This window comes from Pyrgilauda ruficollis, unplaced genomic scaffold (genome assembly GCF_017590135.1).
Source record: "Pyrgilauda ruficollis isolate IOZ18807 unplaced genomic scaffold, ASM1759013v1 scaffold232, whole genome shotgun sequence".
NCBI lineage: Eukaryota > Metazoa > Chordata > Aves > Passeriformes > Passeridae > Pyrgilauda > Pyrgilauda ruficollis.
In genome coordinates, this window is record NW_024522762.1 from 77,850 (window position 1) to 97,464 (window position 19,615).

Consider the following 19,615-nt stretch of genomic DNA (forward strand, 5'->3'; position numbering starts at 1 on the left):
TGGAACAGATCCCATGACTCCATGGGCAATGCTTTGAACAACGTGGCTTCCTAGGGCAGCCTTTGACGTGGCATTTGTTCACAACTAGCTAGACTTTTTAGACAAGCAAATCTGCCAAGTGGCTTGTCTTTGGGGCAGGGGTGATGTTAAGACAGGGTGCAAATAAATATGGAATGCTACCTCAGTTACAGTTTAAGTAAGCACCAATTTTAGTAGGATGGTTAAGACATGAACAGTACTCACTGATATAAGAAAAACTTTAACTCCTTGGTCCTCTGTATCCATGGCTGTGATCCGGATACTCTTCTCACTGGCTTTATCAATCTGCATCTGAGCCCAGAGCTTGGTATTTAAGATTAACCTGAGACTCCCCTGAGTCCTCATCACTAAAGCCAAGTTACAAGATCAGTTAGGTGGAAAAAGACACATCAGGAAGCTCAAAACAGTCAAGACACTTGTTACTGTACAAAGGTTTCAGTCTTTTTACAAATAAGCCCTCTTAGGCTTTTGTCACAACTTTAAATGAGGAGAATGGAGGCTTGTGCAGGTTTTGGCTGGGGGAGAGTTAACTTTCTTCCCAGTCACTGGTATGGAGCTGTATTTTGGGTTTGTGCTGAACATACCACTGATAATATAAGAGATGTTTTTGTTATTGCTGAGCAGTGCTTGCACAGAGCTAAGGTCTTTTCTGCTTTTCATACTACTACACTGATGAGGAGGATGGGAGTATGTAATACGTTATGGTCATAGGCTGGAGACAGGTACGAGAGAAATTACCGATGATCTTGTGGCAAACAGCTCGGGTTATTGTTTGGAGTCCCGTTTTACAGGGGGTTCCTGTGCTTGGACATCTGATTGGTCGGGGCCTCTGCACTGCCTCGCTCCCTGACCAATGATATGTCTGCATTCAGGATGGAATGGAATTGGCTGGGGTTCTTTGAGTTCAAATCTATCATTGCTCACCTAGGGACTTTACTCCTTTTCTCTAAGAAACTAGTCAAGCCAAACTGGATCTCTGTTTATGGCCAGATTTATCTGTCCAGCTATATACCAGCTGTGCTGTGACAAGTATGTGGGAGGTTAGGGGCAGACACAGCTGGAACAGGTGACCCAAACTAACTAAAGGGATATTCCAGGCCACAAGACACCATGCTCAGGATATAAAGCAGGGGGAAGAGGAGGGAGGATATTTGGAGTGATGGTGTTTGTCCTCCCAAGTCACCATTACGCATGATGTGGTCCTGCTGTCCTGGAGATGGATGAACACCTGCTTGCCCACAGGAGGCAGTGAATTAATTTGTTTTGCTTTGTTTGCAATTTGCATGCACTGCTTTTGCTTTCTTTATTGAGCTGCTTTTATCTCAACCCAGGAGTTTTCTAACTTTTATACACTTCCAATTCTCTCCCTGATCCAGCTGGAGGGAGAATGAGCAAGTGGCTGCAAGGGGCTTGGCTGCTGGCTGGGCTTAAACTGCAACAAGGCTATTAAAGATTATGAGTCATATCTAAAGCTATTTAGTCTGAAGCCTTAATGTTAATACATTAAAGTTCAGCAATGGTATCTGAGCAGATAATCTCAGGCTAATGCACATTCCTGCCAGCCTGAACAATCTTGCACTATTCAAACAGACTTCCCTCATCACAAGCAACCCATCCAAAACAGCCAGATCTGAATGATATTACCATAAATTTCTAGGCAAATATTCTGGTTACTAAACATCGCTTGCTTTTATTGGGGGAAAAAGTAACTGGAACATCTGCTGCAATAGAAGGGTATGAAGATACTCTCTTTGGAGGCAGTATTCACTACCTGAAGCAAAAGAAAAGGTCCAAACTGCTTCTGAGTTGCTGGAGCTAAGACAAACTTAAGTGAATGTTGCTGTGTGCCAAGGAAGAGCCTTATGAAAATAGCATGACTGTCATCCAGTATCTCATTTCCCCTGGTTCCTCTTACCCAGTCGAGACTGTAATGTTCCATCATCTGTTGAGGCCATATCATTGAGTCTCAGGAGCCCTCGACCTCTTTCCACCCAAGACTGAGAGCTTTTATCAAATACAAACAGCTTGCACTGAATCTGTAACAGAAAATATCTTTATGGCATAGTGGTTGATTGATATTTCTTAGTCACCTACAGTTGATTAAAAAAATATTCAGATTTCATACTGGAATTTTTAATTGTTTATAGCTGTGGAAATCAAAACAGTCAACCTCTCTTTTGCAATAAATTTCTCAAAATACACTGTTTTCATCAAGTTTTATTAAAAGAAGCTAGATATTCTTAAAGAATAAGAAGGTTCAAGATCAAAACAATAAGTAATTTCCAGGCAAGATATAAATTTTCACAGAGGAAACTTAACGTCATAAAAGAATGCCTTATATCAGTGAATTCTTTTAAAAGCCTTAGGTACACATTGCACCACTGAATATGTTATTTGTTACTGGGAAGACCCAGCAAATATAATGAAAGCAAAGCAAAATTCTTCCTGTAAGGAAGCAAAGGATGAACAAACATGCTAGCTCATTATCAATTAATTATCAAAGCCTGAACAACACAAAGTCATTAATAACTGAGATTATTAACTGAGGGTTCAGAGGTTATAAAATTCAAAAGGTGTATGTATTTTTTTCCAACAGTAGGAATACTGAAGGATCTTGACCTACAAGCTCCCTTTTTCTTCCATGCCAAACATCTCTATACCACCCTCTCTGATCCAACTTCACTGTTACTGCTGAGGCTTTATACCTCAAACCATCACCCCTCAAGTTCCCCACAGATGAGCATGCACTAAGTGGAAAAGATACTTCCATTTTCATTCCCTCCATTTCTCATCTTCTTCACGCCAAAACATCTAGCTCTGTATGTTTCTGCAACATTAACAGAGTTCTGTGTGTACAGGACCCATTTGGAATTTTAATACATTACATTTCACAAGAAAAAAAAATTAAAGTTAGGCAAGAGGTCTGTTAAATTACAACATATTCATGCAAGTCAGTCCTCTATTAAGTATAAAACTCCAAAAGTTGTGGTTTTCTTAAGTGAAACAGGATTCTTATCTCTTCAGTGTCTTGTTCAATTATGTGAAGCACCCAGACATTTCTGAATTACATAGAAACAGAGACATACCAGAAGAACTATTTAAAGACCATTTATGTCTGGTAAAAAGAAGTCCAAGAAGATAAACATCATAGAGTATAATTTTGTAAGGTAATACAAGTGTAACTGATAGGCATTAGATACTGATAGTGCAACTGTTTGGTGTCAGAAGAATAGTGCATCGTGTCTGTAAGAATAAAAAAGTTATCCTTGAAAATAACACAATTCAAATGCTGAGAAACAAAATATCTCAAGGAAAAAAACAAACTACAGTTGGAGTATAAAGAGAGATGGAAAAAAATACATATACCACTTCATTTTATATGAAAACCCTGCATGTTTTTCTTAAGGATACACTGGAGTTAGTAAATATATTTAAGTTAATTAATAACTACAATGTTAAATATATCACTACTAAAATCAGCAGTCCAAGTCATGACCAAATATCCTTCTACAACATCACTAATTCAATTAAATATCTCAAACTAAATTCCTGAGTGTTTGTGATACAGTTTCTGTTTTGCAAGAAACTAGACTGCTGGCATAAATGCCCATTCCAAATTTTAGAAAATCTTCAGTAGTACAACAATTAAAGAACTTAAAAATATTTAATGAATTTAAATTTTCTTCAAATAATTGTCTCACAGAAAATAGAAGCTTCTATGTGATGGATTCAGGAAAGTATGCTTAAGATACACCTGGATGGCTTATACACTAAAATTTATTCAGAAAGAGGAAATTAAAAAACAATGGATAACAAGTTAATAAATAAGGATCTGACATAAATATCTAAAGTTTGCATTTTAACACAAGAAAATATATTAGAGATACAGAGAAAGGCTGAATTGTAGGGAATCAGATGGTGTGCATTCACTGGCATCTGTTACGTGGGGTCAGAGACAGGGATGACACAAACTCTCAGAGATCCAGGCAAAACAGCAATGGTTTATTATGGAGGCCTGCTTATACAGGGGGTTTGAAACTTCCTGGTTTAAACAGCTGATTGGTTTGGATCTCTCTCTGCCCAGATCTCTGGCCAGTGGTGTGCTTGCATCTAAGCTTGAACAGGGTTGGCTGAAGATACCCTGTATAGATTTAAATCCAACCTATCTGTGGACGTTTTACTGTGACAGACATCCATATGAATCCCCACAAACTCAAAGCTCCTCCATCCGTTTCTTACCTGCAACACGTTACTTTCAGCTTCCTCCCCAGTAATCACTTCTACCTTCGCTAATAAACACTTCCTTGCTGTTGCTTTAGTATAGGCTGCTGCAGACTCTGCCAGTGATTCTGAAATATTATTAGCTGAACAACATTTTGAGAGTCTGAGAATGATTAGCATAAAATTTTTTAAGATATATAAAAATCTCACACAAGTACACCAGAATTTTGAGACCTTTTGAAATGTACAGAAAACAAACTTTAATAGAACACATAAAAAAAGACTGAAATTTAAAGCAGAAGTTAAAGCTTGTCTTTTAATACTTGTTTTACAAGCATAAGGAACAAAATAGATAAAATTCTCAAGAAGTTTTGTCCATACACGCAATAATTCAAAACCTTTGCATGGACACGTGCTTATCTGTAGATGCTCCAGCAGTACTGATACTCTTGCCGGCCATACAGCTGTGCCTACACATGGACAGTGCATTTAATTTTGTACTTCCATTTGGGCTTGCAAGCAGTTTACTGAAGAAAACCCATGGTTCCCAGAATTTCTGTAATATCTTGACAATTTGAAGTCATAGAATCCAGCAACCAGTTCTGAGTTCAAGCAACATGTGGGGCACCCACTCAATGCAATACACATTTGACTCAGAAATTCAGTCACTTGAAATAAAATAGAATTGTTAAAAAAAAGTTTGCCACCTTTCTCCTACGTTCTCTACCAAGTCCCACTACCAGTTTGGTTAATTCCCTCTAATTTAATTCCACTGAAGATACTCCCACAACCATAGACTGACAATCAAAAAGCAAGTGCAGCCCGCACATGTTTACTATTAGAGGATCTACAACACCCAGCAACTTCCACACCCAGCCTGTATCTTTGGTTACAGGAGACAGTAAAGGCAACATAAAAATCTTTTTTTGAAAAGTAACAGGATATTGAAAAATATAGTTATTTTAAAAAGGATTTACTACCATTCCTAATACAATATTTTGTTTTTCACCTTTTTCTGGCGTGGCCTCCTGAGAAGACGATTCAGACCCAGACTCCGTAGCAGCATTCTCCTTATTACTCTCTGTACTACCTTCATTTGATTTTGGTGGACTCTATCACAGAAATAAGAGAAGGTAAACAGAAGGGAGATGACATACACTAATTCTATTAAACAGGACTAGTGACCAAGTACTGAGGGTAGCTCCAGTATTTATAAATCGTATGGCAGAAGAAGAATCTCATGGACAACATGCTTTCACAGTTAAAGCTATCCTACTACCTTAGCCAAGGAACTGAATGGAGTGTGACCTAAAGAACAGTTAGAATTATTTTCCCTTGAACTGATACCAAATTTTAATCCTTATTTTGAAGCTTTTTGACTTGCTTTGTTCAACACAGCAAGTCAATTTCAGCTATAACTACTCATATCATAATTGAATGAACTCCTGCTTAGTAGCTAGACAGGTCTGAACACTCAACATGAAACATTTCCATTTTGTTCCAGCACAGGAATAAAAGCAACAGCAGGAAACAGTGAGGTACTATGTAGCTATGATATTATGAAAAATCCTTTGCTGGGATTTTTCCTCTCCTGAGAAGCTGAGGAGCCTCAGGAGAGAAATGTAAACAATTACTATTTGCTGCTGTGGAATGCAACAGGTGCATCCGTGATTGGTCCATGTGGATTGTTTTCCATTGATAACCAATCACAGCCACCTGTGCCAAGGCTGTGAGCAGTCACAGGATTTTGTTATTCTATTTTGTTCTTCTTGTTGTAGCCTTCTGATCTCTCTGTTCTTTTAGTATAGTCTTAATGTAGTATTTTAATATAATATTTAACATAATAAATCAGCCTTCTGAAATGGAGTCAAGCTTCGTGTCTCCACACACGGAGAGTCCTCAACAGTACTAGAAGTTATTCCTTAGGTTGGTACATCATAAACAGCATTTCCAGAATCATACCTCAAGTCCTGAGAAAGCTGCTTTACTGCTGGGCTTGAAATCCCATCTGGGGGGAAGTCACGTTACTGAACTGCTCTCAATATTGAGGACAAACATAAAATACCCTCTTATACTCCAATAGCCATTTAAAGCAACAAGCCATGCCATAGAATGCTTGGGCACAAGAACCACATGCACTACAGAGAGGGCACTGAATCTCCTTACACTGAGAGTTTGAAAGGGAAATCCTGGAAAGTATTGCTGGGCAGACAATAGCTCATAATGAACTTCCCGTGTTGCACTCAAAATAAGCTACCTTCAAGGGAAACCACTGAAAAAAACCCATACTCAAGTGAGAAGTATAATTAAAGGCTCACAAAATTCCTGAGTGAGAATCCGAAACAAACTGCTGGCAAAATTACAACATATACATAGTGGATACTCACTAGGACTCGCTCACTCATGTTCTGTCCAAAAACAAATTTGTTGCTAGACGCATCTGCACTGTTCGTAGAGTTCTCTACACTGAAAAAAACCCAAGAAATAAGCCAGGTTTTACAAGACAGAAAATAACACATCTTTTATATTCTACTCATAAAATTTCTCAGAGAGTGAGTGGCTGTCACTGGCTTTAAGAAAATAAGTACTGGTTGACAAAAACCTAGGTAAAAATTAATCCAACTTAACACGAGAACATATTCCAGTTTTACAGAACAAGAATTCTCTCAGAATGACCACAAAATATTTTTTCTCTGTAAAAATCTTCCCCTTCAGATAACTATTAACATACAAAGCAATGTTGAATGCTAAGTGAGGGCTTATTGTCTAATCATATAACATACTTTTTTTAAAACAGTATTCCACATGTACAGACTTGAACTACTACACATGTTTAGATCAATTCTCTCAGAAATGGAAAGAACAGAAACAAAAGCACTTGCAAGATCGTAACTGAAGCAAAGGTAGCAGGGATAAATAATGCCTTTTATCAGACTAACTGCAATTCCACAGACCCTCCAAGAAGATAGCTGATTTCACAATCAGGTATCATCCTTTACTTCTTCCTTACAGAATAAACACCTTCCTCCCATTAGTATTTTTATTAACAGATTTTTAATCCTATTTAGGAAGGACAAGAGTTTTATTCTTTTACAGACTCAAAAGACTTAACAAGTCATTGTTCCTATCCCTTCCCATGAGGCATACCTTTCTAAGACACCAGCTTGCTCACAAAGTGAACATACAAAAGCAGACCATTCTGAATCAAGCCTATGTGCATTTCACCAGGTTTGGAAAATGGGGACTCACATCTACATGATTCAAGTGAAACCAAACAAACTTTTAAACTGTACATGCAGAGTCGCTACTTCTGATTAAGGAGATTCCTAGAACAAAGGAGATCCTCAGTGGAAGATAACTTTACCTCCTAAGGGAATTAAATACCACAGTTCTGAGCTCCAAATGTTGACAGGGAACTCAATGTGGCCTACCAATATCTGCCACGCCACCTAGCATATTTACAGTTTTTAAAGAATTGACAGTGTTACACAAAGGGAGGAGTTTCCTTTTACAAGCTGATTACCATAATGCTTTGCTGTCTCAGCAGAAAACCAGAGCCAACTCCCCTTAGAGACACTATTGTTTTTAAGACAAGTTCAAACCTAGGTTTCTTGCAACTGACTCACCATGAATAAATCTTCCCAAAGTAAAGACTCAAATAAAATGACAGTAGGTGTCATATGAGTTGAAAAGTATGAAAAAATATTCCAGTATTTGAAGGCCGCATATTAGCAGTTATTGTCTGCCAAATCTGATTGAATAAGTCTGACTGTGTCTATTGGAAAGACACTGATCTGGCATCAGGAGGGCAAAGGTGTTCTCTACTTCTCCAGTGCAACATCTGAAAAGTTTGACATCAAAAGTTCATTGACTGCAAAACTGCCTACTGCCTCCTTCATGGTGAACAACAGGATCTTAAAAATGCCAAATATAAAGACAAAGAAAACATGCATTGGTGCTTTTCCTACAATTATTTCCTTGTCTCAATCTCAATTTCAGCTTATGCCAGGAGCAGAGATGTTGCTCTGCTTCATCCCTCTTGGTGGGATTTCCCCCCACATTTTTCCATGAATTCACAGCTCTGTATCTTCTGTTTTCTTATTCTTTACACTACTTAATTTTTTTGACCACTACTAAGCTAGCATTTTCACAGAGATACAGATTTCATGTGTCACTACCTTAGCCTCAAGTGAAGGCTGTCAGCTCAGAGCTCATTACTACATAAGACAGGATTAGCATAAGACTGGCTGCCTGCTTTACCTATACATCACGTTTCTTCTGATGTTACTGATGTTGTTATGCTTTAGAAGTTCTCTCAAAGGCCCTCCCACAGTTGGGCTCCTACTTATTCATACAGGCCACTCTGAAAAGCTTACTATCATTAAAAAAAATTTAACTATTCTTCCTTTTATCTGTATCATGTATGAAACTTACTGAACAACACAAATACAGTGCAGATCTCCACAAGATTCTACTGGCAGCTCAAATTTAGTCCACCACTGTTTCTGATCATTCATGAGAAGAATGTCATGCTTTTTAGTTTCATGCTTCTCATGTCATGCTTTTTGGTTTTTTGAAGAGGCTTTGGTGAGGATGTGGTCAAATAAATAGTATCAAATGCATCTCCCTTGAAGAGATGATTGAGGATTCCCCCAGATGTGAAGATTGCCATCTCATTCTTCAGAAGTCTGGGTCCCCAATGACCCAGTCTAAGCCCTGCATCCAATAAAGAGCAGAATCATAAAGAATTTTCAATAAAGAAAATAAAGAGTAAGGAGAACTGTTATATTGGTTTCCCTGTAGTCTCACCTAGAACTGATGTACTGTAGAAAATAGTTTGTTGCAGAAGGTATATCTGATGTCAGAAGGCCAGCATTCTGCACATCAGCAGTTTCATTGCTTTCATCTCCTAGCTAGAAAAAGAACAAGTATATATCAATAATTTTAATTACAAAATTTTCAACTCATTCTACCTTAAGACAAAGTTTCATCCACAAATGCTTTCTACAATAAAACAAGATTATTGTTTAATAATATTACACTGTCCCAATATTACACTTTCTTTTATCATGCTAGGAAACCTGAGCAAATCTGTCTTCAACCGGAGGTACTAACAATCCAACTCAGTTATTCTATGCACAAGTTTAAGCCCAGGCTCAGCCTATTTTTCCATTTTTTCTGTGAAGTCTTGATAGCATGGGAGCAGCTTAGAGCCACATTTCAACTTCATTCTAACCCAAAAAGTAAGAGAAAACATTACATTCTACTGAGCTTTAGCTGTTACTCATGATTGCAGTAGATGCATATTTTTTTGAAAAAGCTTCTTATGTTACATAACAGAATTCATTTATTAAATGTTTAGAAGACTAGTTTTATTAAGACAACTCTGCTGTGTTCATAGCTTTTAATTTTACATATATTTATAAACTCCTAGTCAAGAGAACAAACATATGTTTACCTTAACTCTATCTCGTAAATTTTGCCCAAATACAAATGCTTGCTGTGCATTTAGTTCGGCCTTCTCAGAGCTGTCATCATCTGAAGTATTGTTGGACTCCTTTTTCTGACATTCTGCTGCCTAAAGAAATGGAAAAATATAACCAAAGAAGTTGAGTTTCTGTAAATAAAAACACCTTATGACGAGGTGAGTCACACACTCATTTACAATGACAAGCCAATAACACTCAGATCTACAAGGCATGTTTTGCATTTAAATAACATCTCTGTTGTTAAGTGTTTTTCTTAGCAAATCATAGAATAGTTAAGGTTCAAAGAAATTTCTGACAATCACTTGGTCCAAACTCTGTTCAAAGCAGCACCAACTTCAAACTTATATTAGGCTGCCCAAGATCTCATATCAAGTTTCAAAAAAATACACACAACAGTTTTACATTTTGTTAGTCTGGTTCTGAATCATGATTTTAAAGGTTAAGATTTTAGCTGAGGGTTAGAGCCAATTCATACTGATATTCATATTCAATGATAGGTTTATGATTATTAATGCTTAAGCTAATTGTTATATTACAAACAAGCTCATTTGTAGAAGGAAGTGGAGCAAGTGAACCATTATAGGAACATATTGGAACCAGTAAAACAATGCCCAGCACTTGGACTCTGTGTCAATCCATCATGAAGCAGGAGGCCTTGGATCATGCCAGAGGGTCACAGAGACCTGACAAAGACTTTCCTGACTTCATCCCTGGGACCACTGACCCAATTCGAGACCACCGACCCAATTCAAGAGAAGAATTGCTCATGCATGAAGGACTAATAACCTCATTTTAATATGAAGCAGGGATGGGAGGTGCTGGGGTTATGCATATGTATTATTTTGGGAAATAAATAGAAGGCGAAAATCATTGTGTGGTGCGGTCATGCATTTCGGGGACACCCCCCGTGCCACCTGCCGGCATAATAAACGTACTACTTTCTAACTTTAATTACTTAGAGAATCTTTGTCCGCGATTTTTGGTTTTAACGATTCAGTTCAATGTTCAACTACACTAAGTATGACAGTTATGTCCTAAAACCCGTCTGAAATCCCATTCACACCACACCGGCAGCTTCTCACCTGTCTGATAGACACATCCTAATTTTATTCTCATCTTGCCACCGCCTATCCCTTGAGAGCTGAGAGCTCTCTCCAATTCCCCTGTCCTAGTCCAAGCAGAACATGCTCAGCTTTTTCATTCTCTCATCACTCTTCCTGTGCTCCAGCCACTAGTCACCTTGGTGATTTTTAAGTGTCTTTCATGTACTGTCAAGCCCCAAACTATATATGGTATTCCTGATGCCATCCAACAGTGACATAAAAAGAGAAAAGATCACTTTCTTAAACTTAATGCCTGCAGTTTTAGTAAAGTAGGCCATAAGTCCTCTTAATCAATAAAAGGATACACTACTTATTCATGTACAATCTATTGTTCATCACTGCTGCACAGCACCTGAAGGTTCTTGAGCTTTTTGTTCTCCTAAGGACTTTCTATTCTGCACCTCTGCCACCTGCTTTCCACAAGTGGCTTTGTGACTTCTCTCTGCACACGCCATGGAAGCATATTTCCTGATTATTCCCATACTACAGTTCTTGTTCCACTATACTCAGAGCCTTGCACTTAAAAAACCCTAAAGTAGTGTTGGAAAGCAATTGCAACCTGCATGGGAATCACTCCCTCCTGCTTCTCTCCTAACTTCCTACTCCATAGCTTTTAACACTGATGGGAAGACGCAACACTATGCACGCACAAAGTCTCAGAAGTGACCCACATACAGCAGTTGCCTCTCAGCAAAGCACACTTCCATCAGCATCAACAGCACCATAAGAAGAAAAAAACCCAAAACCACAGGAAGTCTAAGCATTATGAAGAAAACTATATAGTTGCTATGGGAACTTAGTTATTAGGGGGTACCACCTGCTCCACTGTAGAGGACACTCAGGGGGAAGATGCCTGTCTAGGGAACCAATTACTAGTCTTTATGGCTGGCCAATGTGAAGTTTTCCCTTTTCTTTCCCTATTTGATCTCCCTTCCTCCAAAACAAAGTAACTGTCACCCTTAGAAGTGATACTATCAGCTATAGATCTGCTAATAAATTCTGTAGGTGAGAACTTGTCTCTACATTTTTCATGCAGTACCAAGACCTTCAAGACTTGCCTGCACAGCTCCTTTCTAGCCAGTCCCTCTTCAGTCCTTGTGACACATGGGTTCTTTCACCCCAGATACAGAACTTTGCATTTGCTAACCATCACCTAGTTTTTCTCAGCTGGTTTTTCCAACCTGCTGAGATCCGACAGAACAGCCCCTGCCTTCCAAAATACTGACCATTTCCCCTTCCCACAGTATACTAGTATCCACAAACTTAACAAGATTTATTCCACCTTGCCAAGTTGTTTGTGTATATGTTGAACAGTCCTAAGGAATGCCCCTAGTGGTTGACACTTGTCAGACTTCCAATCACTGACTGCTACCCTCAAAGCTCACTGCTTCAGCCAATTTATCACCCACTTTAAATTCCACCCAACCAGTACACCTCTCTCCATTTTGGCTATGACAATGATACTTCAGACCATACAAAGATCTTGCCTAAAGTCAAAATCAACAAGCAGGGCTCTCTGCAAAGCAAATAATCTCAGAGGATAAAAAACCCATCAGGTTGGTCTCTGTTTTATCTATGCTGGCTGCTCTCAATCCCTTTAAGGTGCCTCATATCCTAGGACTCCTTCACCACAAAGGGAGAGAAAGGAGCTGAGCCATTTCTACTTTCCTGGAACCTCTTTCTTGCCATTTGTGGAAACGTGTGCCATGCTCTCTTCTTTTCCAGGAACTGGGACCCACCACAGCACCACAATTCTCTGAGGACAGGTAGTGGAATCACACAAACACCCCCCAGCTCCCTGTCCTGAGTTTATTTTCTTCCCAGTACAACACTGGCACAACACTGTATTTTGGATCCAGGATGAGAATAATCTTGATCACACACTGATATTTTGGTTGTGGCTCAGTTGTGTTCACCCCAAGTCAAGGACTTCACAGAATCTCATGCTCTGCAAGCACAGAGTTGCACAAGAAGCTGGGGGGGGGGGGGGGGGAACACAACTGGGGGAGTTGCTGGTGAGGGGCTGATGGCTTCTGGGAGACAGGCTGGGCACAGATCAGCGGGTGCGGAGCACCTATACTGGGCATCACTTCTTTTCTTCGTGTTTTATCTGTCTCTCTCCCCTTTTCATTACAATTATTATTATCCTTTTCTCTTTTTCAACACTTAAATAACTGTTCTTATCTCAATCCACTAGTTTTACTTTTTTCCTGATTCTTCTCCCTATCCAAACTGAGTGGAGGGAGTGAACAAGTGGCTCCATGGTACTTAGCTGCCAGCTGGAGTTAAACCATAACTCTCCCTCTACACCCATGGATATATTCTGTCTGGTCCTATGGGCCTGTGTATGTCAAACTGTCTAAAAGAGTTCTTAATCAAATTTATTGTAATAATTTGCTCCCTCAAGCTTCCCCTAAAAAAAGGATTCGGTGGACCTGACAGCAGACCTCTTCAGCAGAAAACAAGACAAAGGCACTGAGTACCTCAGATTTTTTCATTTTTTTCACCACTAGGTTCCCTTTAACATTTTGCAGAAGGCCTATGATTTTCCTTCATTTTACCTTTGCTACCAGTACCAGTGGAAGCTTTGCTGGCAGCTTTTCATTCCCTGTAATTTCCAACTCCAGCCAAATTTACAGTTTCCCAGTTCTGCCACACATCCAGGCAATCCTTCTGTATACTTCTCAGGTGGTCTTGACTGCTTTCACGAGATACATGCACGTTCTCTTTCTGGATTTAAGGAGTTCCAAGCCCATACGCACTGGCCTCCTCCCAAATCTGCACAGTTTCATGCGCTTTGGGATAAATTCTTCATTCTCTGAGGTGTTTGTCCAGGGAGATAATGAGCTCTCATGAGCTCTGCTGTCCTTGAGAATCCTATCAACCAGCTCAATGAATAACCTGAAGTCTTCTCTCCTGAAGTCTGGATCTTTATTCTGCTACTTATTAGCTCCCTCAGGATCTCAAACTCAACCTCACTGATGTTGCAATGACAGCTATTCTCAACCTTTGCATTTCTAGCCAGTTCTTTGCTGTGAATACCAGGTACAGCTAAATACCTCCCATGTCAACTTACCCAGTATATGCAAATATGCTCATCAACTTATTTCTAAAATCTCCAGGAGTATTCTGGAGGATTTCTACCAGGACATGTTTGCATTTTATCAGGTGTTCAAGTACTAAAGTTCTCCTTCAGAACCAAGGCCTGTAATTGTGAAGCTTCTAGTTCTTCAAGGGCGTTAGTTATTTCCTCTACTTTATCAGTCCAAGTCTGGTGAAGGTTCACTTTCATCTCCCTCTTGTTGGCTTCCCCTCTGATCTTAATCTAGAAAGCCTTGACCAATTCAGTGCCTTCCAAAAACAAAGCCTCTGCATTCATACAGCTTCTTTAAGCATAGCGGAACCCATCCCTGTCTGTCTTTCCAGCTTTATTTCCTAACATATTTACGTCTGTCACCTTGAGTCTTCTTCTCCAACTTACCTTGTCTTCAGAGTCTGAACTTTTCAATGTTGCATCACTTGGTGATTCTGATGTGGCTGCAGAATCTGGAGGGATATTTACACCATTGGTGCCACTGCTGAGAACTGCAACACAGAAACAAAAACAATATGCGAACTTGCTAGATATTTAGATTGTCATAAAAGTTTTCTTATGCAAATTGCATGCAGTTTTCTTGTTTAAGTCCATTAAATGTTGCAATGTAAACTAAAAATTTCCCATAGTATTTTGCAAGAGACATGAGGACCACAATTCAGCAATTCTTAGCAGAATCAAAATTCCAAATGCAGAAAACCAAGTCAGCAAATTAATCTATATGAATGTTGTAAGGACTTCAATATGTACAACTTCAAGCAACCATCCTCGTCCAATCTAATACTGTTCATATCCAGCAGGGTTTGTCTTCAGATTGATCTACCTGCTCACATACTGAACTCTCACTGAAAATTTTACCCCAATACTAAGTCCTCTGTAGAGTCCAATCTGTGTCAGGAGGCGTGTCAAGAAATCAAGCTAGAAATATTTGGTTCTATGCCAGATTCTGCATTAACTGAAGTTACTCCTGTTGCTGTTCAACTAAACCTCCATATAACAAATGTGCTGGGGAAACATGGAGTTTAGGAGACAGGGACTTTAAACAGTTTTTTGCATTAACTTCCACATTTTTATCCTGTCTATTTCCATCAGCTACATCAAATTCCATAATTCCATAATACAATAAACATTATATGAATGACCAAACTTAAAAATTAAAATTCTATGTTCAAAATTAAATTTGTATTCAAAGCCCCAACTGCAAAATGGTCCCCAAGCCCAGAGGCACCTCTCACTGATTTAGATACTTTACTGTTGATCAATTACCAGTAATAGCTTATTACACCACGGTCAATGCTGTCATTTGAGATTGATTACTATACCACACTCTTAAAAGCCTTTTTTATTTCAAAACTCAAGTATGGATCACACCAAAGTTAGAGGCCTGGCAATATCAGACAGTCACCCTACACAAGATCTGAAGGTTTCACTATATTATCTTTCATATAATATAGATACACTTACTATTTAAGATGTTTCTTTTCTGAAAGGAGAAAACTAGAAAAACCAAGGTGGGTGTTGAGTAAAAGCAAACCACCACACTAAACAAATTCAATGTTTTTGTTCTCTCTCCACTGTATTTAGAAAGCAAAAGCATTATTTACCCATCTGTGAGAAAGCTTTTGGCTGCGGTGCCTGTAGTACTGCTGGACGGAGCACACTTCGCTGCTGTTCCTTTGGTTTCTGGCTAGGGAGACCTACAAGTGCAATGTTTTTTCAAGAAGTTTTAAAGTTTGAAAATGCAGCTTCATCTAATCTTCTCTAACTGCTTTCAACAGAACACACAATTAAACAACAGACACTAGAATGGAAAAGCTTCCACTCACTTATTTTCCATCCCTTCCTACTCAGCCTCAAAAGAGAGCTAGTCCCAAATAGGGAAGACTATTTCCTAGCCTAAAAAGACACTTTAAAGTATACTGTCTACCTTATACAGGAAAGCACAGAAAGAAAGTGATCCAGAAATAAGAGAAATAAAAGCCAATATGTAAGAGAAATGAACAGTACACCAGTAATCCTATTTATGCACTGATATTTTATTCAATACATATTACAAATCATCTTTTCTCCTTTTTTTACTTTTCTGGAAAAGTAATTTCCAGATAGTAGTAAAATATTTTATCCATGCACTCAAACATATTGGTACTATAATAGTTATGTTGTGTCATTTAACAACCTTTTGGATTTTTGAATTAACCTGGCCTCTTTGGTTGTTATAGTAAGATGCACAGCACTACAACTCTAATTCTGCTATGATTCAAAAAGCTAATTGACTTTAAACAACCTAATAAAAAAACCCCAAACACTGTAACATCAACTCTAGGTTATGGCAAGCCCAGAAAATTCAGTTTTCTTCACTGAAAAGGTCAAGATGAACTCTTGATCCAATAAAATACTAAACAGAACTCACTCATAGCAATTAGTTCCATTTCAGGTCACGCATATTAAAAGGGCATGACATCAGATTATAAAGCTATCCAAAGTTCAAACACCCATAAGCTCAAAACAGCTTGTTCCTTTCTTAAATTCACCACTCTTCCTTCAAGTGAAATAAAGTTTCCATATAGTTATGCAATAATAGCTTTCATTAACTATATAGTTTTGGGTTTGTTTTTTTCCCCCTCAAATTCCTAAGGAGCTGTAATACTAATATCTTTCTGATAGTGGCTGTGTCTACATCAGTAAACAGGAAACTTGGTCATAGCCAACCTGTAGAGCAGAACAGGCATGATCAAGGACCTGCCACTTACAACTGCCACCAAAAGCCAGGGAGAGCAGAAGTGGGCACTCTCTTGACACTTACAGCTGCCCTGGCCTGGTCACAGACTAAACACTCAGCAATGGCTGGAACTTACTCAAGGCACTCACTGAACACCCTTTTTCTTATGGTTTGCTACCAAAGGAATCAAATTCACTCTCTGTAGGATAACTCCAAGCACAAACAGAAGCTTGCTAAGCAGCAACAGCTGGGAGATGCACTTCAGACACGCACAGCTGATCCAATGCAAAACAAGAATGCATCCATACGCATTACACAGTGAATATGGGCACAACCACCCCAGAGAAGACAAGATTTTTTTCTGCAGACACATGGGTATTGCTACCTTCTATTTACCACCTTCTATAGCTGACTGATGAAACTACTAACTAAATAAAATGCTTGAGCTGGTTTCTTTGTACTGTCGCAGTAAACAGTGAACTCACCTGCACTAGGTGCCTGACCATGGATAAGTATTGGTGGCTTCAGCCGGAATCCACTGCTCTTTTCCTCTGGAAGTGAAATACAAAATTACAAGGACAAAGCTGTAACATATTAGAATAGCCATTCAGTAATGAAATTGCTCAGGTTTTCCCCACTGTAACAACCCACAAGTTCTATAAATATACAAAGCTATTAGGAGCTTTCCACAGAATAAATTCTCTTCTGAAAGAAACCTGAATTTCCAGTAATCATCACAGCAAATATACATATCAGACAAACACATGGTATCACAAGCAAGAAGTTCAACATTTTTTTCAGAAGAAACAAGAAAAACACTGTGTTCACCAGAGAAATGGGGCTCCTTCTGTGAAGGACTTAATATAGATAATAAAGGTTTTAAGTGAGAATAAAACTAAAGAAAGAGCAATCAAAGTTATGACTGAACGTGACAGCTGCTAACAAGTATCTAACTGCTAATGATCATAAACTAAGTTAAGCTTAATTGCTTAATGTTAGTTTATTGTAATAATAAGTTTTTACTCATGCTTTTGTAGTATGAGGATCAACTCCTTTGCTCACACTCACTACAGTTATGGTTTTTAAATTAAAGACCAAAATCTCAAAAAAAAATTTATAAATCTACAGTTCTTAAAAATTGAATCTCTTAAAACTGACAAAGAATAATTATAGTTCTTTTCCTTTAAGGGGCTTAATATCTGTACTCAGAATAAGACAACTCAGCATCTTACAGTCTCACTGTGCTTGGTTATAAGCATATGATATTGATGTGCACTACAGTGATACCAACACAACCAAACCAGAACGATGGAGACTAACAAAATCAGCAGTTCTGTCAACACAGGTTCACAGGTCACAGCTGAACACAATCATGACCATACCTTACGGTTGTTTTGCTTTCCAATATATAAGAACATTTTTCTGAAGTAGGTATATGAGACTTTCCCAAAGGTTTTATTGTGAGGCTAGCAGGAAAGGGTCATACTGCAGTATTCTACCATCACTCCCAAAGCATTAAACAACTTTGATATTATTTTAATTACCTCCAGCAATGGTGAAGTTGAACAATGAAGTGAGCAAGAGAACAGCTCTAAGATCAGAACCATCATCACTTCCGTTCTCACAGATCTTACCTCTGAAGTATCAGAGTACTTTAGATCACGATAAATTAACAGAAACATTTTTTCAAGAAAAATGCAGAAAAATGAGGAAGCTCACCTGGTTCTGAGTCAGAATTGCCCGTAGAGGGTTCACAAAAGCTCGATGGCATAAAGACATTGTTCTTTGTTACTGCAGTCAAGGAAAAAGAAAAAAAAAAGGGAAGCTGTAAAGCTGTGCACGTTGTTCGTTATTATAAACCTGTTCCCATACCTCAAACTGAAGTGTTTTTTCTAGTAATTTGTCTTATTTTGGTTTTATTACTTTTAAATTAAAACAGCATTACAGCCGAAGTAGCAAAGCAAACAAGCCGTTGCCCATAAAATCCTCTCAGTGTCTCCTTAAACAGAGAAAGAACAAATTTCTTTTTTTCTGAATCCTGTATAAATACAGGATTCCCAATCTGAATTGTACCTGAATTAGGAATCAGAAGTGGTGTTAGTATATATAATAGCACAGCAAAATGTATAATACCATTTCAAAAGGCCCCTGCAGAGAGAGAGCAGAAAGGTGTGTAATGCCTGCTACAGAACAGGAGTGAACATCTGGGCTCCGATGGACTGCGTTGATTCACCAAGAGGCAACTTAGGTTTGAACTACCCTACAAAGACAAAACTCCTACAGAAACAGAGGAGAGCACATCAGAGTACTGTCAGGTGTCACCTCAGCAGCATAATAGTCAACCAAAGGGAAAAAATGTTTGAAAAAACAGGTAAAAGACAGTGCTTCTTTTCCACCCTTTGCTGGGTCCTAAAGAAGCAAACAATAGGGAGTTTGGTTGACACCCTGTGCAGCAGTTCTAGTACTTTTGGTGTTATACAAAAATCACAATCCTGTTTATAAAATAGGACAGTCAGAAGGAGAGAGATTTCTCCAACAGATAATTTTGCATGAAGAAAAGCTTAACAGTATTTACTGGCTCTTTTAATTTTTATGAGGCTGTAGAAAAAGTTCAAGTATGTTGAAAAGAGAAACAAAGCTCATCTCTGAATACCATTGTACTAAATAATGTGGCATTTGCCTTTTATAATTAAGTCTGAAAATTTTTTTCTTATTTCCTTTAATTCCACCTTCTCTCTTTTTATTATTATTGTCTGCCTTAAGCTTAAACATGACACAGTTTTCATGTAAGTATAATTTCCCTATTCTTGAGAGAAGCATAACCCCACCAAAAAAAAAAGGCGAAGGTGGAAAAGTAAAAGATTTTCTGGAAACCAAAGCCATTGAATAACACCAACAATATTCAAAGAGGCCTTCATGAAACTTGCAATTCAAATCAAAGTTGTCTTGA

General features: G+C 38.4%; 1 protein-coding gene across 3 annotated transcripts in view; it reads right to left on the reverse strand.

Moving 5' to 3' along the window:
* RANBP3 (RAN binding protein 3) overlaps nucleotides 1–19,615 on the reverse strand; it is a 53,352-nt gene that overhangs the window by 2,877 nt on the left and 30,860 nt on the right. For 2 of the 3 annotated variants that reach the window (XM_041469402.1, XM_041469400.1), the window contains 11 exons: nucleotides 18,385–18,456; nucleotides 17,151–17,216; nucleotides 15,551–15,643; nucleotides 14,334–14,437; nucleotides 9,719–9,838; nucleotides 9,070–9,173; nucleotides 6,648–6,726; nucleotides 5,270–5,372; nucleotides 4,279–4,403; nucleotides 1,955–2,075; nucleotides 244–386 (listed from right to left, as the gene is read on the reverse strand). In XM_041469402.1, coding sequence (XP_041325336.1) covers nucleotides 244–386; nucleotides 1,955–2,075; nucleotides 4,279–4,403; nucleotides 5,270–5,372; nucleotides 6,648–6,726; nucleotides 9,070–9,173; nucleotides 9,719–9,838; nucleotides 14,334–14,437; nucleotides 15,551–15,643; nucleotides 17,151–17,216; nucleotides 18,385–18,456 — 1,130 coding nt within the window. The remainder of the gene's footprint in view (nucleotides 1–243; nucleotides 387–1,954; nucleotides 2,076–4,278; nucleotides 4,404–5,269; nucleotides 5,373–6,647; nucleotides 6,727–9,069; nucleotides 9,174–9,718; nucleotides 9,839–14,333; nucleotides 14,438–15,550; nucleotides 15,644–17,150; nucleotides 17,217–18,384; nucleotides 18,457–19,615) is intronic. The other variant, XM_041469401.1, reaches the window with a different exon arrangement.